The sequence below is a fragment of the Macaca fascicularis genome, chromosome 11 (genome assembly GCF_037993035.2).
Source record: "Macaca fascicularis isolate 582-1 chromosome 11, T2T-MFA8v1.1".
Lineage (NCBI taxonomy): Eukaryota > Metazoa > Chordata > Mammalia > Primates > Cercopithecidae > Macaca > Macaca fascicularis.
In genome coordinates this window covers 110,539,631-110,563,317 of record NC_088385.1, presented here as the reverse complement: position 1 = coordinate 110,563,317, position 23,687 = coordinate 110,539,631, and the positions used below count along the sequence as shown (strand labels likewise).

The 23,687-nt window shown below is 43.3% G+C and overlaps 1 protein-coding gene across 12 annotated transcripts in view; it reads right to left on the bottom strand.

The window, feature by feature from the left end:
- Positions 1–23,687, bottom strand: part of STAB2 (stabilin 2) — a 175,529-nt gene that overhangs the window by 127,880 nt on the left and 23,962 nt on the right. For all 12 annotated transcript variants that reach the window (XR_012420541.1, XR_012420539.1, XR_012420540.1 and 9 more), the window contains exons 4-9: positions 18,817–18,902; positions 17,258–17,327; positions 8,403–8,498; positions 3,081–3,206; positions 2,089–2,285; positions 54–187 (exon numbers count right to left, since the gene is read on the bottom strand). Coding sequence is in view for 3 of the 12 variants with exons in the window: in XM_065524724.2 (XP_065380796.1) it covers positions 54–187; positions 2,089–2,285; positions 3,081–3,206; positions 8,403–8,498; positions 17,258–17,327; positions 18,817–18,902 (709 nt within the window). In the remaining 9 variants the exon portion in view is untranslated. The remainder of the gene's footprint in view (positions 1–53; positions 188–2,088; positions 2,286–3,080; positions 3,207–8,402; positions 8,499–17,257; positions 17,328–18,816; positions 18,903–23,687) is intronic.

Below are 23,687 nucleotides of genomic sequence, written 5' to 3'. Positions count from 1 at the left end.
ACTGGAAACCATTTTCAATTGGAAAGATTGGTAGAGGAATTGAAAAGACTTACTGAGTTTGGCCTGGTCCGACGGTGGTGCAATTTGCATTCCTATGACACAGGTTATTTGTTTTACATATATTAATCATACTGCACCCCATTCCAGGTACGAAATTGTGGTAATGCTTCTTACACTCGCAGTGAGACTTCAGTAGACAGGGAGAGAAAAACAAATAGGATCCTAGTTAGTTACTTCAGCTGGCATTCTTCTTTAATTTGTATTTTTATTCTTCCATAAAAACTCACTCAGAGTATGTCTGAAGTGTGAACTTAAACTAAAAAATTGTCAAAGTGTCTAAAAGTAGAAATCATGTTTACACATGTCACCTGCTGGAAAGCTTATACTCCTTGCTTATAAAGTTTAGTTTCAATTTCCTTGTTTCCTAATTCTTGACCTCCCTAGCTCCATAATTCCTGGTTTTAGATTGTTTATAGGTAAGCAGAAATTGATGTGCAAATGGGAGGTATTATTACTTTAGAATAATGGTTTTCAACCAGGAGTCTCAATCTAGGACACACTGGACAATATCTGGAAACAATTTTTCTTCTCTTTTTGAGACATGGTCTCACTCTGGTTGCCCAGGCTAGACTGTAGTGGTGAAATCTTGGCTCATTGCAGCCTTTACTTCCCAGGCTCAAGTGATTCTCCCACCTCAGTCTCCTCGGCAGCTGGGATTACAGGTGTGGATCATCATGCCCAGCTAATTTTTTTGTATTTTTAGTAGAGATGGAACTTTGCTCTGTTGCCCAGGCTGGTCTTGAACCCGTGTACTGAAGTAATCCATCTGCCTCCTCCCAGAGTGTTGGGATTACAGAAATGAGCCACCATGCCCAGCCTGGAAACATTTTTGAGTGCCACGATGGGAGGAGGCGGTGCTACTAGAGGTCAAGAATGCTGTTAAACATCTCACTATGCACAAGAAAGCCTCCTCCCACAAAGAATTATGCAGCCCAAAATGTGAAAAACGTCGAGGTAGAGAAACCCTGCTTTGGAATCATGCACGCGCTGCTTCTGTGTGAGCAATGGAGAATTTCTAAGACTTGAAAATCTGTCTTGGAACCCATTTTCAGAGATAAAGCATATGTTTTATCTCACACGCAAGGTCTTGACATTCGTGGCGTAACATTAATTTTCCCTTAAAGACCCTAATTTTACAGATGGGAATTTAGGCCCTTGAATTTTTCTGCAATCCTGTCCCAGAAATCGATAGCAGAAAAATGTTGTGTAACATATCCTTTCTCTTTGGAGGCAAGGTTGGGTGGATACTCTGCAGGGAATTCTAGGAACATTCCCATCAGCTAGCATCCAGGTGATTAGACTGCATGGCTGTTCGGGTCGGGCGTTGAACTCTTCCTCCTACCAGTGCAGCAACATCCTTCTGTATGGACACATTTCCTTCACTGAAGGCTTGATGTGCAGTTATGGACACATAAGGCATCCACTAAATAAATACGCAATGGATGAATGTGCTATTTAGGGCCAAGGCTCTTTCTATTGGATTCTTCAGTGAGGGTCTCCTGACCAGATTTTTTATCAGTCAAGGTTCCGATGTCATTTAGAGGGACAGTGTCTCTCCCCAGAATATTCTCACTGCTCCCTATAATCTATCAGTGCTGCCTGATGTTTTATCTGTTTCATTCCTTTGGGACAGGGTATTTTTGGTTCTAAGAGCACTTTTTAAATTAGAAAGCCATTGCAGAATGGAGGATTGCTGGTAAAAGTCAATCATATGTTCAACAGTTAATTTGTTAATCTAATTTTTAATTATGTATATATTTTGCCAAACACCATATAGGATTTTCACAAGAGAGAATGTAAGACAATTAAGTTTGGATGGGGAGCTGAGAAAGTGTGAGTTTAAAGGATAGACTGGGTGAGCCGGCACCGATTTCAGGCCCTGAGCACATGGAGGACTGTCTGGGAGGGGAAGACCAAGCGGAACATTGAAAGGGAGAATTGGCATGGCATAGAAGACAAATGATACCTATGACACATAGTGGCTTGTCAAACTTCTAGAGGTTTCAGTTCCCTGCATCATTTGCTCACCTGTCCAGGCCCATCATATTTGCACACTGTAGACTTCGTAGGGCAGTTTCCAAAGTTAGTTTGGCAGGGGTCCACAGGCAAGCACACTCGGCCATCCCCACGGTAGCCTTCTTGGCATGTACAACTGTGCCGATTTGGTCCCAGGTACGTACAATGAGCACGAGGGTGGCAGATTTTTTGTAAACATGGATTGATGGCTTGAGGGGCAACAGCAAAATGAGAGGCAGTTAGTGAACAGGGATGGAGAAGGAAAACTGAAGCGTGAGCAACAGTGGATCACAGCTCATCAAAGCTGCAAAGGCAACTCACAGTTTTCAAACTCAAATATTTCCTTTCATTTCCCCCATGAACCAGACAGATTTAGATATGGTCATCAGAAATTGTAAAAATATTGCGTTGATATATTAGTTGGCCATTTGGTGTATGTAGTTGAATATAAAACAGCATGAAAGAAAACACTAACACTTACAGAATTTGTAATATGTACTAAGCCCTGCTCTAAGAAGTTGCTATGTATTAACTCATTTAATCTTTACAATAATCCCTGAAGGTAGGTACCATTATTAGCTCCATTTCACAGATAGAAGAATGGAGACACAGGCAGGTTAAAGGTCATGTAGTCAGTAGAAGCCAGATCTGGGACTGAACCCAGGCAGTCTGGCTTGAGAGTCCATGTTTTTAACTGATACATAATACATCTTTTTATAAAGTGAATAAAATAAAAAAGATAAAATAAGAAGCATTAAATGTTGTTCTAACATTGATTAAGGTGATACGAAAACATGTAAAAATCTATATATATGATTTCATAAGAGAAGAAGTTGCCATTTATTAAGCATTTTGCTTGGCACTTTTTATATACATTTCACTCAACTACACAGAGAAGTAGAAATTGTCATTGTGTTAAGGAGGTTGTGAGGTTTTTTTTTTTCCCCTGTTAAATAACCTAAACATCTCAATGAATAAACTAGTGGAATCTAAATTCTACTCACGCTCGCAGTATTTGCCATCACCCTGGTAATTGGGAAGGCATTTGCATTCCAGTTTGTTTTCATCTTCAGTGGAAGGCGAACATCTGGAATTTTCTGGGCAGAGCAAGGCTGCACATTGAGGGATGGCTGCATAGGAAAATTGTTGAAGTACTTGCGTTAGTAGAATAACCAGTTCTTAAGACCCCAAACTGCAGTATTCCCTTTTATTAAAAAGCAATACAAACTCATTGTAACAATTAAAAAATTACAGAACACATAAGTTAAAATTGTCTTCTTCTTAGTCTCCCAAAGTTGCCAATATCATCAGTCAATAAAATATGTTTATTTATAACATTTATCTGTATGATTTTGTAAAAAAATAGAATCCTGTTAAAATATTTAGCAATGTAATTTTTAATTTAACAATATACTATGAAAGTCTTTAAGGATCTGCCTTGATCTCTAGTAACTGCATAGTATTTCAAAAGACAGGTGTGATGTAGATGGCTGTCAAAAACTATGAAGGGTCTGACATATCAGCCAACTTGCAAAGTGAACAAGTTGGGCTGATAAAGTTTCATGGATGCTGGTAGAAGATACAAAACTTCCGGGTCAGAGTGGAAGTACAGCTTAATACTTACAGCAGGGGCAGCAGCCAGGGTATCAGCATTTTGGCACCAGTTTTTCCAAACCTCAATTCCCATGGGGCAATTCAAAGAGGACTAGACTGAGACATGCACATGCAGTGGGTTTCATTATAGGAGGTGAGCCCTGATCTTAGGGTACCTAATTTTTTTTTTTTTTTTTTAATAATGGGCAATGTATTATTTAGGGACACGCAGGAGACAGAAACCACATAATTATTTGAACAGGGAAAGTTGTAATATAAATGATTATGAACAATTAAAATCATGACAAATCAGCCAGTGAGAGTTTAAAATAAAAGAATTCTAAAGAATAAAGAAATAGCAGGTCTATAAAGAGCAGCCACTGTATTAGGGCTGAGACAAGTACCCAACATACAACCTTCTTCCCTCCAGGCTGAGATCTGAATATCACCAGAAAAAGCATGGCATTAGTCACAAGCTAGCAAAGTTGCAGAGATGCCTTGACCATATTTGCTGAAAATCTGCTCTCTGGGGTGGCTGGCAGGTCATGCATGGGGAGGTCACAAGCCTTGGAACTCACTAGGTGCCAAAGGAATCTGCTAGCCAGTGGGCGCTGCTGGCAGCAGCAGCTAAGAAGCCAACTCTCTGTCATGCAGTGCACCTCTGTGTGTGGTTCAGGCCTGGGCAGCTCCAGACCAGCTGTGTGGGATTCAAGGGGGCGTGTCCAGCTCCCCAGATGGCCAGCTCTTCAGGGGCCTTGCTATGCATGGGACTGAGGAGAGGAGTACAGAACAGCTTTCCCCCGGGCTGAGGCATGGGCCTGTGCAGTCTGGGGCTCCTGGCTGTGCCGCTACTTTCTAAGTCAAGCACTGGACAGTGTGCAGTGGCCAAATGCTGGAGGGAGCTGAGCTCTGCAGGAACCCAGCACTGGAGAAACTATGTGGGGCTAAGAAACAGAAAAAAGTTGTTCTTTGGGAGCCTGGTGAGTGAGTCAAACCAGAAACAGGGAGAGAGTCCCCACTTCTTCCTCTACAGTCCTTCTTTGATAAGGCTTCTCTACACTTTTCATTGATAAGGCTTCATGTTTTGCTAGCTAGCAAAGGAGAATCATTTATACAGCCCAGCTCCATTATCACAGAGCAGGCAAAAAGGATGATTTTGGAGCTGAGAGGCACTGGCAGTAAGCATGCCTGCCCTTTGCTCCTGAGGGAGATACTATGTCTTCCAAGTCTGTTCAGTATACAAACATCCTTGAACAGATGATCTGGAACAAAGAGCAGTCAGTGTATTGCTCTCAAGATGTGCACACATGTGAGAGATGCATGGAGAATTGTCTCCCAACAGTGGCTAGTTGAGTAAAATAGTTCACAGAGACTATTCCCCCAACCCTTTCATAAACCAGAAGTTTTGGCAGAAAGTGACTGCTCCTTCAGGATTACATTTTCCACCCCACTTTACATCCAGGAAAGGTCACGTGACTAGTTCATGCTGATGGAATATTGAGCAGAGGTTTTATATATTTTTTCCTGGACTTTCATAAGCAGGTACCTCTCCATCTTCTCTTTCCCATCTGTGATGGCTGGAAGCAGAGTACTCTGAGGTACTAGAGAATGACAGAGTCACAAGATGGAAAGATCTGGATCCCTAATCACCATGTAGTGGGGAGCTGGCACCAGCCAGGAACACCCACATTGGACTGTTACATGAGTGAGAACTATACATTTTTAGTGTTAAGCCAGAGGTTCCCAATAATTTTTTCATGGTACCCCAACATCAAAAGAAATACCGAAAAGGTTCATTTATTTAGCTGTTAGAATCACTTAGCAGCCATTTGAAAAAGTGACATGCTTAATAGAAAAATGTCTATTTTTAAGTAACCACATTGACCTACGTATAAGACATGTGAGTGTGTTGGACACTGCACAACTTCTCAAACTTTAAACTTTGATACAGATTGGAGACTGGCACCCTCATTTCAGTCACATTGATTTTTATGAGGCACTTGCCTTTTATCAAAGTAATCATTGAAAATGTACCTTTGCAAAGATATGATGTCACTGCAAGGAATTAGTGCGACCTCATGTTGAAATTGTGAACTAACTCAAGCTAGCCGTTCATGTGGTATCTGACAGATGTGTCTCTGTGTTTCCCTCAGAAATTTAAAATATCCAATAGTAGCCAGTGAATTTGATTATAGTACCTTGGGACACCCTGGCGCACAATTTTAAAACCATAGTGTTAAGTCATTGAAGTTTTGTGTTTATTTTTTATAGCAACTAGCATTATCCTAACTAGTATAGGATGTACCACAACTTATTCAACCAATTTCCTACTGGTGGGAATTCAAGTCGTTTTCGGCTTGTTATCTTCCTACAAATAGCATTTCCATACATTTCTTTGATCATATATGCTTACCTTTGCCAAATTCCTGTCCTCTCCTGGGGTAAATTCTTAGAATTGGGGCCACAGAAGCATACTATAAGCATGTCTTCAAATTTAGTAAGTAAATTTCCCCCATAGGTTGTAGGAATTCACTGTCATTTTTTTCATACCCACAGATGGATACTATCTATCTTTTCAATCTTTGTAACATAGTGGGCAAAACAAACAAACAAACAAACAAAAATAAACCCCCAGGACTCCAAATATGACTGCATTTTAATATGTATGGGTGTGACGATTAGTGGACTTAGCACCTTTTTCATGTTTATTGCTGGTTTTCATTTCTTTCTGAGACAGAGTCTTGGTCTGTCACCCAGGCTGGAGTGCAATGGCGTGATCTCGGCTCACTGCAACCTCCACCTCCCAGGTTCAAGTGACTCTCCTGGGTCAGCCTCCTGAGTAGCTGGGATGACAGGCACCCGCCATCATGCCTGGATGATTTTTGTATTTTTGTAGAGACAGGATTTCTCTATGTTGGCCAGGCTGGTCTTGAACTCCTGACCTCAGATGATCCAGCTGCCTCGGCCTCCTAAAGTGCTGGGATTATAGGCATGAGCCATCACGCCCAGCCTGTTTTCATTTCTTAGTCTGAAATTTAGACTATAGACTTTACATGAATCCAATTTTTTATTATAAAAATGTATCTGCCATGTGGATTTTAAATATTTTTGTCCTAGTCTCTTGTCATTTGGCTTGACAGAATTATTATTATTTTTTACTCGGAAGCATATCTATTAGGGTTTTCCATTAGGCCGGCTTCTGGACTGGGTCTCCTGCCTTACTGAGAAGGCCTGTGCCCAGGAGTCCATTGGACAATGGCAGGAGTGGCCAAGGAAGGGGACTGACTGAGGATCACAGAAGACCCGTCCCACCCATTTGCCTTTGCATTTGGACTGGAAGCTTGCATGGCTGTCCCAGCTAAAGGAAGAAGGCAGAGGCTGAGTTTATTCATCCTGTTGCTACCACCGCTCACGGCATTTCAACTGCTTCCAATAAAATGAGTTTGCATTTGCTGACTTTCAATCTCACCCAACCCTTTCATTTTACAGGAGACTAAAGTCCCGAGGATAAGTTAAATGAGGCTAGTGGCACAGGCAGAATGACCGATTTCTTAACATGTCAGCTCCCAATTCACCCTTCAGAGCTGGCTCTGCCATCATGTGAGTTTCTCCTTCACAGAGCGATGTTAAGCTTTGCCAGTAGAGGGCGCTGGCGGGAGGCGGGGGCTCCTCTTTCTGCCTCCAGGGAGCCATGTGGTGCCGCTGCTGCCTGTTCCTTTGCTGCTGCTGCGGGGTCTGCTCAGGAATGATCTGCCCCAGCGGTGCACCCAGAGTTCCTCAGTGACTGACCTTGCTTCCTTGGCCTGGACCTAGTGACCACCTTCCCACAGCCCTCTCGACATAGACATTGTGTATTCCAGGTTTTTTTGCCTGAGAGGTCCCTGATTTCTTGTGCCTCACCCACCAGCCTCAGCTCCCCAAGGCCCTGGAGGGTTGCCCCATGCCTGCTAGGTGACTGTGGTCCAGTGCTGGCCTGGATAAAACAGCAAACTTCTCGGCCACCCACCACATCCTCTCCAACAAGGTTTAAATCCAGCCTTGGGGACAGCCACCCCCTTCCAAATTTGTCCCTTGTTTGCTATGCTGCATCCTCTCTAGAGTTCTGTTTGCAGTTTTACAGCTGCTCTCCTATCACAGCTTACTAATTATCCCTATTAAACTTCCCTTGTTTAAATCACCCCTCGGTTTCTAGCTCTTGATTGGACCCAGTATAATAGATTGCTTTCAGAATTTCCCATGGATTCAAATAACTTTAGTTCTAGCTGTCCTATTTACTAGTTGTGTGGCCTTTGGTGAATCACTTAGCCTTGGTGAAGCACCCTTTCCTCTTCCTTAGGGCTGTTAATGTGTTCCACCTTTGAGGCTCATAATCGAGAAGATGCTGTGTCTCCTTTACTAGGTGACTAACTTGTTGCAATGGCTTGTGTTGGCTTCCCAGCCCCAGTGTCCCTCTTTCCATTCTACCCTTCACGTGGCCTCCAGCTCAACCTTCCTAAAACACAGCTATAGCCTTGACACCACACTGCTTCTGTTCTCTCTCTTCCTCCTCCTTTCTTTCCCTCCTCTTCTTTTCTTTTCTCTTCTACATTCTCTTTTTAATTTCTGGTTTCTTTCCAGAAAACTTTAGGTGGTACCTTGCCCCTGCAGAGAACCAGTAACAGATACAAAATTGAAATGCATACATTTGTGCCTATTTGATCTGGCGTGGCATTAAGGAAACTAGCAGTACTTACGCTTGTCACACTTGGGACCAGTGTACGCAGAGTAGCACTCACAGGTTCCATCGCCATCTAGTCCACTGTTGCACACCCCATGCACACAGTTGCACACTGGAGACAGAAAGTGGGGGATTTTTATCACCTGACATAGACTGTTGCTAAACATTCTGGAAGGCTAGTATTTTCAGATCATCTTTGCTGAGACTCTGCATAATAAGGTGAAGAAGACCATGGATTTGAAGTCCTAGAGACCCTTGTTTGAACTTTGGTTCCTCTCCCTTTTATCAGCACCAGGATTTTTTTTTTTTTTTAAGTTTAACATATGGATAATAGTGCCTACTTCCTGGGATTTCTATAGAGTCAAGTAACATAATATATATAAAGCATGGGGCATATCATATGCATTGGAGTTCTTTCCCCTACTCTCAAACTATTTACTTCATCTTTGGATATCTCAACAAGAGAATTAATTTAGTGTCTTATATACACCTGTTATGTTTAAAAGAGAAAAGCTACTACTAACTCAATCACTGTTGGTAGCAGATATCTATACAAATAAGTCCTACCTATTGATGGGGCAATGCAAGGATAAAAAAAGGAAAATATTCAAAAGGGTCTAGAATAACCATGCCATATTTTCTAGCTTGATGTTTTAGCCCAGTGACAGATCATTTCAGGGATGATAAATGAAGGGCATTTGAAATGGATGTGAATGGTCAACTCTTTAGTTTGCGGTTGGTTTGTAGCAAGATTTACTATCAGGCTAGGCCGTCAGCATCCTATGGCCAGCCCTCTCTGGAGCATGCTGTATTAGTTTTCTATCGCTGCCATAACAAGTTCCACAAACTTAGTGACTTAAAACAACACAAATTTATCTTACAATTCTGGAGGTCAGAAGTCCAAAATGTACTCATTGAGCTAAAATCGATGTTTCAGTTGGGCTGCTATTGCTCTGGAGACTTTAGTGGAGAATCTTTTGTCTTTTCTAGCTTCTAGAGCCCATCTTTATTCCTGGGCTCATGAAACCCTTTCTCCATCTTCAGAGGTAACAATGGCAGGTCAAATACTTCTCATGCTATCATTTCTATGGTTCTCTCTTCTGTCTTTCTCATCCACTTACAACAACCCTTGTGATTACATTGGACTCACCTGGATAATCCAGGCTACTCTCCCTATCTTAAATCAGTCAATTAGCAACCTTAATTCCACCTGCAACCTTAAGTCTCCTTTGCCATATAACCTAACATATTCATAGGTTCCAGGGATTAGGACATTTTGGGGGCTCATTTTTCTGCCTACTACACGTGTCTTCAGTGCATGTAAGCCAACTTAATATTAGCTCAAATGAAACATAATTAAGAAGATGCACCTGCTTAAAAACTTAACCAGAAATACCAGCAAAGCAAGGATCAATGAAGTTTAAAGTATTCCAAACATCTAATAAGTCATCAAGTCCTTTGTTTTCTCTGTCTCTACCTCCCACCTTGATCTTCTGCTCTTCATCTCCACTGGTGCCATTTTTGTTCAGGCCTTTATCATGTTTTGCCTGGACTATTGCAGTAGCATGATACCTGGCCTCGCTATTTCTAGTTTCTTGCCTCTCCATTTCATTCTTTTCATTTGATTAGCAATGGCATCAGGGTGACCGTCCCATAAATATCTCAATGACTCTCAATTACCAACCAAATAAAAGTTAGATTTCTCAGTTTGGTAAACAATGGCCATTCCAACCTGACTCTAACCTTGGTAAGTTTTCATTTTCATCTTTCGCCACTTTATTTTATACATCTTCAATTCTTAGCATGTGGGATGATTCATTCACTATTCATCGTCCTTCCTTCAAAACACTTATGGAATACATATTATGTTCAGAGTACCACGCTAGAGATTAATGCCCAAAAATAAACAGGACAAAGTCTCTGCCATCAAACAGATCACAATCTAATGGCAGAAGAAAACAGCCAATCCCAATGCACTGGGATAAATGCTATGAAATGACCAACCAATGGGAGCTGGCCAGGAAAAGAGAAAGTGGGGTTGGCCCAGGGAAGACCATGCCAGGTGGAAGCAGCAGGAAATGCATCTTGCATGTTCACACCTCCAGGCTTTTCCTCTGCTGCGCTCCCTTTTGTGTGCTAACTGGAATCCTTGTCATCCTTCAAGGCCAGCCAAAGCCCCCACTTCTGTGTTGCCATCTCAGTGGTCTCCAAACAATCTGTGCTCCTCTGGCTCCAGCAGCACTTTCTTTGTTCCATGTCCACTATTGCATCCTATGACAACTACAAGTTTGTTAATACCTGACAGCTGAAGACCACCAGGAGCGCACCAATGGTCAAATCAAGTCAGCAGCAAGGGTGAGCCATTCTGCGAGAAGTAGCAGTAGGCTCTTATGTCAGCCAGGAGAGGCTGGATAGTTCTCATGGTCATCCATTGTTGCTGAGTCTCTGTTCAGACATGATTATTCCCTGGCCTAGTTTTTGTCTTTTCCTCCATAGATATAGTGAGTCTTTTGTCTGATGGTGATATTCTGCAAAATTCTTTATGCTTAGCAGCAGAACACCACAGCCTCTCCGGTAGCAACTAGGCCAGCAGCCAGGAGACAGCTGTCAGGGCTGCTGTTTTCTTTCTCAATCTGTATATTTTTCTCCCCTATTAGATTGGGACTGCGTGGAATGACCTCCCCACCTCTGTATTTCCCCACATGTTTTACGGTGCCCTGTAACAATACCAACAACTACCCAACTAAATTTTAGATAACGACATTGCCCAGCAGGGCCAGGATTAGGGTGAGGAGAGTGAAACAGGGTCGTGCAAGCACAGAGCTGCATCCCGCTGTTATTGAGCATTTTGATGTTTCATTCAATAATTTTTAAAGTATTATTGTCATGGGTTGAGTTTTGTCTCCCAAAATAATATGGCGGAGTCCTCATCCCCAGTACTTCAGAATGCTCCTGTTTGGAAGTAGGGTCATTGCAGATGTAATGAGTTAAGATCAGGTCATACTGGAGTAAGGTGAGCCCATAATCCAATATGACTGGTGTCCTTATGAGAAGGGGAGACACCACAGACACGATGGGAAGAGGCATGTGAAGAGGGAGGCCGAGATCGGAGTGATACTGTCACAACCAAAACCAGCTGGGGCTACCAGAGGCTGAAAGAAGCAAGGAAGGACCTTCTTCTAGAAGCTTCAAAAGGAGCATGGCCCTGCCAACACCTTGATATTTGACTTCTAGTTTCCAGAACTGGAACAATAAGTTGCTGTTGTTTTAAGCCACCCAGTGTGTAGTACTTTGCTGCAGCTGCCCTAGGAAATCAGTGCAGTTTTGATCTTGATTTTTGAGTTGTTTTGATGCCTCCTTAAATTTTTCACCCGAGGCCCCACACTTCTCTTTACTGAGTGCTTACTATCTATCAGGCATTTTGCCAAGTGCATTGCATGCGTCATCTCGTGTTTACCACATCCTTTGAGGTAGGTATCATTACTACCTGTGTATCACACATGAAAAAACGGGAGATAGCTAGCTCAAGTAGTCCCTCAAATAACTGAAGAATTAAATGGGATTTGCAGTGCCATCCTCCCTTCAAAACTCAATTGACATTGTTTCTATTTTAGCCAAGCACTTTGATATCTACCTATGGCTGTGGATTTTTGGAATAAACAAGTTCTGGAGAGCAGTAAAGTTGGTTATGGAGATAGTGGGGTGAGGAGGGAGTGTACTATGGGCTCAGTGGAGAAGATTCAATTCAATTCAAAAAATATTTACCCAGCTTTATTAGGCACTAGGTATACAACATGTGAGTAATTGATAATATCTAAAGTCCAGGAGCTCACAGTGCAGTGGGAAGCCAGGCTCTAGGAGATACAGTGACAATTCCTGTCCTAAGTGCTGTCATGCAGCCATTGGAGGAAGGTGAGGGGCACAGAGGGCTCCTGCTCCCAACTCAGTGCAAATTGCGAGTGTTGTCCTTGTCATTAAGATTGCCCGCCTGGCTGTGTGGTATTGGCCCAAGGCCCTGGCATGAGCCTCTCCCTTCATGCCATCTTCCACTACAGCCTCTCTACTGGATTAACTGCCAGGCACTGGCAGCTTTTGGAAGCGTCTGATGCTGCATTGCAGGCTGCCAGCTGCTGCCAGGAACATGTCCTTGGGAAGGAGATGTGAGTGGCGGAGGGTTTCCCAGATGATCATTGAAAGAGCGCTTGGTACTTGTTAACCAGTCTCAGTAAATCTCTAGAGACACATAAAACTTGGGTGGTATAACTTTAAAGTGGTGAAAGCCATGGCCATGCTGGTCAGAGGGATGGTATGCATAGCCTCCTGTGACGTGCCCCATAGCAGAGTAAGCTGCTCCCTCTCCTGTGCTCCCATAGGATCTTGTCTGGGCTGTGCACACTGCATCATCACAGTCGCCACCCACATTTCCAGCTCCTTGGGACTGGGCACCTAATCTCATCACTCGTAGGATCCACATCACCTGTCTGGTGTGTAATATATGATGGACACTCACCAGAGGCAGACTGGGGCAGCGCTTGGGGGCCCAGGCTCTGGAGTCACACACATGGGGTCAAATCCTGCCTCTGCCCCCATAATAGCTGCATGGCCTTGAGCAACCCTCTCTGCTTCTTCATACATAAAAGGAGAACCCCCACCTCCTTTGGAGAGTTGTAGTGAGGATCCAAAGAAACCCCTCTGCACATGGTCTGACACACAGGAGGTGCTTAGCAAACACGAGTGACTCTTCTTAACAGTACATGGTTGTGGGATTGATTCGGGGATCATGTTAGAGAAAATGGGCTTTGCAATCTGGCTAGCTGGAAAGGAGGCACTGAGCAGGCTGCGTTACTGGCAGCAGAGATGAAAACCTTTGGCTGCTGCAGCTCGAAATCATCTCTAAACCAACGAGCAGTCTAGGAGGAGAGTGCTACCACAGAAGATTACAGACAGTGTGAAAAATAAACTGCACCTAATAGAGCTGTCAGGCAGAATGGCCACCTCCCCGGACCAATGTCTCATTGGATGATACAACACTGGCACCCAGTGGATGCCTGGATGAAAAGGTTTGCAGTCTCCATAGTCCTTGTCAGTGGGAAACAACCAGCCATTGCTGAGTCATTCATCCATCCATTCATTCATCAGGGACTCGCTTGCTGTTGGATTATTTTTGTCCTCACTTAATACTTACTTCTATTGATTGAGTGCTTGTGACATAATACTAGGAGCTTTACTATGTTGTCAATCCCATGAAATTGATATTATTATTCCTGTTTTATAGATGAGAAAGGCTTAGGGGATTTAAATAGCTTGCCCTCGGTCACACACCAAGTAGGGTCTGTTTCAAACTATGGTCAAACTGAGTTTAAAGCCTGTTCTCTTAATTGTTACATTCTAGAGCTATGGTATTTAATTTGGTAGCCACAAGCCACATGTGCCTATTTAAATTTGAATTAAGTGATATTTAGTGCAATTTGAGTTTTAACTCCTTAGTTGCACTAGCCCCATTTCAGGTGCTCAATGGTCACATGTGGCTAGTGGCTACTGTATGGGACAGTGCAAACAGACAATATTTCCTTCATCACAGAAAATTCCATTGGAATCCATAGCTTGGAAGTTTTTCTCTTGGGTCTCAGTTTAAGTTTCCAGTTTTCTTACCTAAAAATTTAGGTGTTGAAGCCATCTTTCTCCCTTTCACTTGCCCTTTCTCCATGACACCAAGTGTGAAGGGAGGATCCTTCCTTTATTTGGAAATGTTGGGAATTTCCCTGTGCGTCTCTGCTCAACGGTAACCAACACCAGTGTCTTGGAGATAACATGGGTCTTCTTCCTCATTTGTCATCTCCAGACAATTTACTAGGCTTTCTTGGGATCTAAGCAACACTGGATGCTTTCTTTACTCCTTCCCATTTCAATATATATTTAGCATATGTGATTTAAATTCTTAAATGGCAGGGAAGGGTAAATTTGGGAGGAGACATGCTATTTCTATACAGTTGACTGATTACATTTTAGTCGCTGTCCTTTAATGTAATATTTGAATTTAAAAACACATGGGATACCAATATCCATTGTTTTTTGGGTTTATTTATTTATTTATTTGAGATGGAGTCTTGCTCTGTCACCCAGGCTGGAGTGCAGTGGTGTGATCTCGGCTCACTGCACTTCCGACTCCCAGGTCCAAGTGATTCTCCTGCCTCAGCCTTGCAAGTAGTTGGGACTACAGGCCTGCACCACCACACACAGCTAATTTTTGTATTTTTAGTAGAGATGGGGTTTCACTGTGTTGGCCAGGCTGGTCTCAAACTCCTGATCTCAACGGATCCAGACTTAGCCTCCCAAAGTGCTGGGATTATAGGCGTGAGCCACTGAGCCCAGCCCCAATATCTGTTTTAAATTTGCTTTTGCTAACAGCCTTATGAAATAATCTCTATAGAACGGTGGGTGAAGAAACACCTATGATTAAGGGATGCTAGGGAATAATAATCGTAACATTTATTATGCACTTATCATCCCATTAAATCCTCTCTAAAAGAGGCAATATTAGATAGCATGCTTCATAAAGTCTCCATGATTAGCAGTCCTAGAGCTGAAACCTTGTCTGAGTCTGAAACCTGGGTTCTAAAACCATGCTTCTGGGTCAGGAGAACATCACTGGAGCAAACTAGATAATTCATTCATTGATTCATCTAGTCATATATTCACTCACTCATTTATTCATCCAACAACAGTGTAGTGAGTGTCTAACAGGCAGGCAGCAGGTAGAAGGTACTGGAAATAAAGATACCACAACACCTGCCTAAGAGGACCTTATGGATTAGAATAAGGCAATGCCTCTGCAATTGCAGATAAAATTTATTACAGAGTTTGCAAACTTATGGGGGTGGGATGTGTTGTGTGTGCATAGGTTTCCTTGCCAAAAATATTTGAATCGAAGCAGTGTCTACTGAGTTTAATTTTTCTATGAAAGTCAGAGCCCAAGTGGTGTTGGCAAAAAGCTACCCACATCTTTTTGGGAGATGAGGATCTAGCAGACACTGTTTCTACCATACCCACATTCTTTAGACCTTAAAGATTGCGATTGTGAGCCTTCCAGCTAACTTCCAGGATCCACAGCTCTTAGCCTGAGGGTTTTGTGTGAACCTGAGGATGGGCACTCTGCCTGGGTGCTCCCTAGACACTCTTAAGTAGCAGGGGGTGAAAAACTCTCCCCACTTGACTATGTGTATTAATTCCCTGTCGCTGCTGTAACACATTGCTACACACTTAGTGTCTTAAAACAACACAAAGTTATTGTCTTACATTTCTGAAGACAAGAAATCCAAAATCACTGTGCTAAAATCAAGGTGTTGGCATTGTTGTGCTCCTTTTTGGAGATTCTGGGGAGAACATGTTTCCTTGCCTTTTCCAGCCTCAAGAGGCCACCCACATTCCTTGGCTCATGGCTTTTCCTTCTTCAAAGCCAGAAATTGGCGGACCAAGTCTTTCTCACATCTTGTAACTCTGACACTCATCTTCTGTCTCCCTTCTCCATCCTTAAGGACCCTTGTGATTAACACTGGGCCTTCCCAGATAACCCAGGATAATCTCTTATCTTAAGGTCAGCTGATTAGAAACCTTAATTCTATTTGCTGCCTTAAGTTATGTTTGCCATGTCAGGTACCATATTCCCAGGTGCTAGGGATTTGGATGTGGACATTTCAGGGAGCCATTATTCTGCCCACCGCACTATGGCTCCCTCTCCCCTCAGGTGAGATGACTGAGCTGTGTGTTCTGCACCAACCCCCAGAGCTCCCCGGGGCATCAGGCTCCAGTGGTCCACAGTGGCACTTGGATTAATAATGTCCTGTTTATTTTCCTCACATTACTTCCTCACATCCTCGTGTTTCCTGGGATCACCATTCAAATAAACTAACTACTTGTTACTCGAATCTCTATCTCAAGTCTACTTCTGGACACAGCCAAAAACGAGAGTGAACAAGCCAGTCTCAAGTTTGTTTCTTTAATTTGGAGCAACAATCTCTGACCACCTTAGGGAATTATTTGTGAACCACCAAAAGGAAGGGAACCATTAGAATTAGGTGGGGCCCACGGTATAATTAGAAGCCTATGGATCTATGCGGAGACCAGGATTCAGAAAGAGCCCAGAGAAAAGTTGGGCAGGCAAGGAACAGCTAGCGGTGGAATCCTAGAGCCTGGGGAGAGGGAGCCATAAAGATGGCTGGAAGCATTTCTGGGGAGTAGCTGACTGCACATGCCAGGGCTGAGAACCTCAGGAAACACTGTCTCTGTTTTCAATGACTGCATTTAACAGTTTTGTTGTCAACTTTTTGTTTTCCCTATGTAGACTTGGTTACACATGTTAAAGTGAACTAATCATGGCTTGATAAGGACTCTGTACTTCTATATTTGAGTCCTTGTGGACGAATTGCAACCTGGCTTAATAGGTAGACAAGACTGAAAACCTAACTTAGGAGTATGCGTCTTAACAATAGCTGAGTCTTGGCCAATCCCAGCGGCTGTACTCCGATCATTCATATACTGCTGAGTGTTCAAACTATGTTCAAATAAGGCAAATGCCGAGCTGTAACCAATCCAGCAGTTCTATACCTCACTTCCGATTTCTGCACGTCATTTCCCATTTTTTGTCTATAAATCTTCCATCACATGGCTTCACTGAGTCTCTGAATCTGCTGTGATTCTGGGGACTGCCTGATTCACGAATTATTCGTTGCCCAATTAAACTCCTTTAAATTTAATTCTGCTGAAGTTTCTTTTTTATCACACATAACTATTCAGTGTTTTCTCCTCAAGGAGTAATCTTTCCTGTGGACTGTCAACCCTTACAAATGTGGTGATTACAAAACTCAGACATACCTGCTGAACAGCTGGGTCCAAATAAGTTGTCATTAGCACAGGTTTCACAGGCTGTTCCACCAAACCCTTCCTGCAAAACACCACAGGTGGTTGACATTAGACTCAAGGGGACCCATGGTACCAGGAAGGCCTTGAATTTCCAACTCAGCATTTGTTTCTCAAATATATTTTCCCTCTGTGCCTTTCCTGGAGCTTCTTCTTTCTGTTTATTTGTGTTATCATTGCATACATTAATCCCTGTGTCATTTTGTACTAAGGGTCTGAAGCTCTGCAGGAGAAAGCTGCTGTGTCAGTCCAAAGATATAAATAGATAGCAAGTGCTAGCAGCCATATCCTGACTTCGCCCAAGGGTGAAAGGAAAATGCTTTCAGTTTTGCTTTTTTTTTTTTTTTTGAGACTGAGTCTTGCTCTGTCACCCAGGCTGAAGTGCAGTGGCACGATCTCAGTTCACTGCAACCCCCGCCTCCCAGGTTCTCCTGCTTCAGCCTCCCGAGTAGCTGGGATTACAGGTGCACACCACCATACTTGGATTATTTTTGTATTTTTAGTAGAGACAGGTTTCACCACGCTGGCTAGGCTGGTGTCCAGCTCCTAGCCTCAAGTGATCCACCCACCTCAGCCTCCCAAAGTACTGGGATTACAGGCGTAAGCCACCTACCCGACCTCAGTTTTGTATTTCTGAAGACAGTTGAGCTCAATCCTTTTCAGAAGGATTTCCTTGTATTTAAATCCCCTAGGGCTTGAAACTTGCAAAAAGTCACTTTCATGAGATAATGAAGAAAGTCTTAAACTGGTAAAAGAAAATCTTGAACTGGTAAACCTAACGGTTCACAAAGGATGCAGAGGATAGCACCATAAGGGTCGTCTGCTAATAGTGATTATTAATATTAACAATGACAGCAATTTCTATAGTCCTGTATAGTGTCATACAGTATTTTCACATATATGGCCTCATTTTACTTTTTCAACGGATATTCAAAAGTTATTACATAGATATTGTTTCAAAATTTTTTTGGGGGGTGGGGGGGCAGAGTCTTGCTCTTGTCACCCAGACTGGAGTGCAATGGCACAATTTCAGCTCACTGCAACCTCCGCCTCCCGGGTTCAACTGATCCTCCTGCCTCAGCCTCCCAAGTAGCTGGGATTACAGGCGCTGGCCATCATGCCCAGCTAATTTTTGTGTTTTAAGTAGAGACGAAGTTCCACCATGCTGGCCAGGATGGTCTCCATCTCCTGACCTCGTGATCCACCCCCCTCGGCCTCCTAAAGTGCTGGGATTCCAGGCGTGAGCTGCCACGCCTGGCCTGAAACCCATTTATGCAAGTGGATATGCTTAAGACTGAGCAGTAATTGACTCTCCTAAAGGCCCCCAGGCTTTAAGTGGTCATTTTGTTGCAAATGGCACACTTTAAAAAAATTAATACTTCTACCTCTTAGGAACTTCGCTGTATATGTGTGTGTGCACGTGTGTGTGTGTGTGTGTGTGTTTAAGGAGGATCAACAGGTTAAAAAGATGGGGAGCAGAATCCAGGAAAGGAAGAACACATTTTTGAACTTACTTGGCAGAAGCAGGTTCCATTTCCTTCCATGCCTTCAGCACAACTGCCCCTGCCATTGCAGGGTGACTCCGCTCCGCCTGGGCACTCTAGGGAATCAAACAGCTCAGATGTATTCATTCGTGACTGCACACAAGCATTCTGCAAGGATGTGCTTAAGCACCTACTAAGAGTGCTAGTTGCCAGGGATAAGAAATACTTGCAGAACCTGTTGGTGTCATCTAGGGTTTTACAGAAGAGGCAGGAGTATACACAGGTGAACCGCAATGTGGTCACGAGCTGCATTAGAAAGTATCCACTGTCTACCATTTCTTGAGCGTTTGCTATACACTTCACAATGATCTAATTAGATCATTCCTATTGCAGCCTCAGGGGTGGTTGCTATTGGTGCTAGTTAGCAGATGAAAAGAATTTCAGAGAGGTTGCATATACTCACCCAAGGTCTCACAGTTTATAAGTTGCAAAGCTGGGACTTTAAGCTCAGACCTTAGCATGACTAAGGCCAGGCCTCTTCATAGGTGTGCTAGAAAGGGTATTGAGAGAGTCCAGAGAAGGGAGGTATTGATGCTGCCTTAGGGAGTCCGAGAGACATCCCTGAAGAGGAGTTATTTAAATGGCGCTTTTGAAGGCGCAGTAGGAGTTGGCTATGCTTAAAAGGAAAGGATGTTTCAGGAAGAGGCAATAGCAAGTACAAGGTCTTGGAATTGTAAAAGGGCATAACCTGTTCTGGGAATGATAGAGTTTGGTGGGGCTGGGACTTGGGAGCTGGGTGTGAGAGTTGTGGGGGGCTGATGAGGTAAAATAGGACAGTTGGGGACAATTAATGAAGTGCCTAGTATGGTAAGCAAAGGAATTTAGATTTTATTCAGAAGCTGATTCCGAACATGCATAAATACTTCTGTGATATTCTAGACCTGAATTGGAGCTTTTATGGATATTTATTAGAGGACATTCACTAAACATTCAGTGAATACTGAGGACATTCAGGGAATACCCTAATATGTGCCAAGCATTATATTCCATGTTGGGGCAGGGGGACATTTAGCTAGAAAGCCAGATATTACAATGCCCAGAATCAAATAGAGAATTAAAAATTATGGTAAGTGACCGAAGTTTAAGGTACTATTGTGATGAGGATGAAAATAAATTCTATTTCTTTCTATACTTGCTGTTCTACACTTTGAGTGCTGAGTTGACATGGATTTATTGCCAATTTGGATGAGCTCTGACTGTTTAAATAAGAAATCTGAAACTGCAAGCACCAAGCAGAAACCATGCAATGACCATGAAATGTGTCTATGTGAATGAGGTGAGATGAAATGTTATCCCACATTTAAGTTAGCAAGGTAAGTGCCTTCCACAAGACAGGAAGTTCTAGATAATTGTATTAGTCCATTCTCATGCTGCTAATAAAGACATGCCTGAGACTGGGTAATTTATAAAGGAAAGAGATTTAATGGACTCACTGTTCCACATGTCTGGGGAGGCCTCACAATTATGGCAGAAGATGAAGAAAGAGCAAAGTGACGTCTTACATGGCAGCAGGCAAGAGGGCATGTGCAGGGGAACTCCTCTTTACAAAACCATCAGATGTCGTGAGACTTATTCATGATCATGAGAACAGCATGGGAAAGGCCTGCCCCCATGATTCAATTACCTCCCACTGGGTCCCTCCCATGACACGTGAGAATTATTACAATTCAAGGTGAGATTGGGTGGGGACACAGAGCCAAGCCATATCAATAATAATAAAGGATGCATTTGTTTACAACTCATAGCAATCCCCTGAAGTTAAATCTTATTTTTAGCCATACTTTCTAGATGAGGAAACAGGCACAGAGTGGTTAAGTGACTTGGCCAAAGTCACCCAGCTGGCAAGGGGTAATGATAGACACACTTACCCTTCCTCTACTGAAGTGACCACCTTCCTGCTGTCCCTTCCCTCCCATCCCCATCCCATAAGACCTTTGCCATAAACTTTCCTGTGCCACAGCTCATTCTGCCACACATCTTCCCTGTGGCATGTGAAACCAGCATCCATGGAAAATAAAAATGCATTTGTCTTAGTTGATTCAGGCTGCTATAACAAAATGCCTTAGACTGGGTGGCTTATAAACAACAGAAGTTTATTTCTCACAGTCCTGGAGGCTGGGAAGTCCAATATCAAGGTGCTGGCAGATTCTGTGTCTGGTGAGGGCCTGTTTCCTGGTTCATAGATGGAGACTTCTCACTGTATCTTCACTTGGCGGAAGGGGCGAGGGAGCTCTCTGGGGTCTAATCCCATCCATAAGGGCTCTGTTCTTATGATCTAATCACCTCCCAAAGACTTTACCTTTTAATATAATCACATTGGGGATTAGGTATGAACATATGAATTTTGGGGAGACACAAACATTCAGACCATAGCAGCAGTTCTTGAAGAAAGAGACTAAGCAGTAAGAGAAGCAGCTCTCTGAAAGAGACCCTGGGGACTCCCTTAAGTTACTAGGCTAGTTCTTTAGAAGAAAATTCATAATGTGCAGGTACTATAGAGGTGGGAGTCATATCCATCTGTAGATGGTTTTCTGTCTGGCTCCTTCCGATTCCTTCCTGCATCCAGAATATTAGCAAACTACACAGTCTAAATTGCCCATTTTGACCTGTGGTATTTCCACAGCAGTGGCAGAGCCAGGTTCAAAACCTGGAAAGATGCTCCACTCTACTGCACCGTTTATCACTAACACCCACCATTAACAGGCAGGTATGCACCCCAGGACAACAGCTCAGGTAACAGGCATGTTTGTGGGGCAAGGGAAGGGGAAGACATACTGATGGGTAGCTAATATTCATAAGTATTCAAAAAGCAAGACATTGGTTTGGGTTGCTCTCACCAACTAGGCTAGTAGTGGCATGAAATGCGATGGTGCCATGGGAGGAGCTGGGACATTGCAGTCAGAATGTTCTGGGTTCAAATCCCAGCTAAACTCTTTGCTTGCAACCCTTTGCTTTTGGCAAAGTCCATGCCTGGCTCTGAGATTCAGTTCAGGTGTATGTGGGGACAATACTGTCTTCTAGGCAGGTTGTTGTAGGGACTGGAAATATTAGGTGCTTAATGAATGATAGTTGCTATTATTCAGAGTGGATCTTCTTGAGTTTTTGTTTTTCAGACTGGTACTGTAACAGATAAAACACTCAGGAAATAAATTACTGGTACTTGTTTGAATCAGACCATCTAAGATTTTGGATATTTACAAGTGAGCATACAGACTTGGTTCCTATTTCCATGATCCTACCAGTCTAGTGAGGAGAGAGTTGTGGATTAAACAGACACTCAGGTAATACTGATGCATGGACTGGGCTAAGGGTTGTCAGGGGAAGAGATCTAGAGCTCTCATCACTTCACCTACTTGATCTTACTTACCAATAGTTACCAAAAATAATTTAATTCTAAACAGCCCAGTTGGTTTAGATCTGATCTCAACAGATGGCAAAAGCTAGATCATTAAGAAAGGACCCTGTTAAAGATTTTGGTCTTTGTCTTAGGAGGAGCAGCAGAAGGTGAGGATGTAGAGGAAGGGAGGGAGCTGAATCAAGCAGGGACAAGGTAAACAGTTGGGAGCCAATCTGAAAACCAACTGAGCCATTTGAGTTCACTCACATTGTTGAGCAAAGGGTGCTAAGAGAGCATCTTCATAAATCGTTCACCATCAAATAGTTCTTCTCCTGTTTGCTTTTTATAGGAGGCCCTTCTTGAGCTGAGATGGTGTTTTGTGAACCAGGCCCAGCCCTGTGCAGAGCTAGGAAGGTAGTGACAGCTCCCCAACTATTTCCCTCTTTTGTTCCCTGTACCTCTCCCCAGAAATGGGGGTACAAGATGCTCTCTGGGTGACACCCAGTTTGCTTTCTGGGCTTGCTCAGAACAACACAGGTCCTCCTGCAGCCTGAGACTCATCAATCAGTGCCACCTTGCAGAAATGTCCTCCCAGGTATTTTTACATTTTCAGGCAATGTTGCCTAAATCCCAGTCTCCCAAACTCACATTCCACTGAATCTGTTCCTCCAAGCATGGAACCAACTTATCGCCCCATCGTGCACTCTTTCCATGTAGCCAAATAGACTATTCCACACTCTTCTAGACATGCCTTTCTCTCCATAGCATACCTGTGCTTTTCCCACCTTCAAAGACCCTTTCTCTTACCTTGCCTCTGAGGCAGATTTGACTTCCATCCTCTGGGTGCCTGTTCCACTCAGCTCATTCCTATTATAACACACGTGGCAGAACATGCGGCAGAGTCATTTCTTGAGAATATAACCATGCTCTAGGCTACGCTGATCAGAGAGGAATTGGGGAGCTTCCCCAGTTCCAGTTCCCAAGAGTGTGACTTTGTGTTTAGGAAGTCTGGACATTCTTTTTCCTTAAGGACAGTTAATATACCTTCCTTTTAAAAAATTTAGGCAGGTGTTTCTCTAAGGGTGATTCACTGGACCAGGTGTTTGGAATCCCTTGGGAGTGGAGAACTTTTACAAAGGCAGATTTCCAAGGCCCTCCTCATTAGGTATGTGATACAGTTCGGCTGTGTCCCCACCCAAAATCTCATCTTGAATTGTAATCCTCATGTGTCAAGGGCTGGACCAGGTGGAAGTAACTGGATCATGTGGTAGTTTCCCCCATGCTGTTCTCACGATAGTGAGTGAGTCTCACGAGACTTGATGGCTTTGTAAGTGTCTGGCATTTCCCCTGCTTGCACTTACTCTGTCCTGCCACCCTGTGAAGAGGTGCCTGCTTCTCCTTTGCCTTCCACCATGATTGTAAGTTTCCTGTGGCCTCCCCAGCAATGCAGAACTGTGAGCCAATTAAACTTCTTTCCTTTATAGATTACCCAGTCTTGGGTATT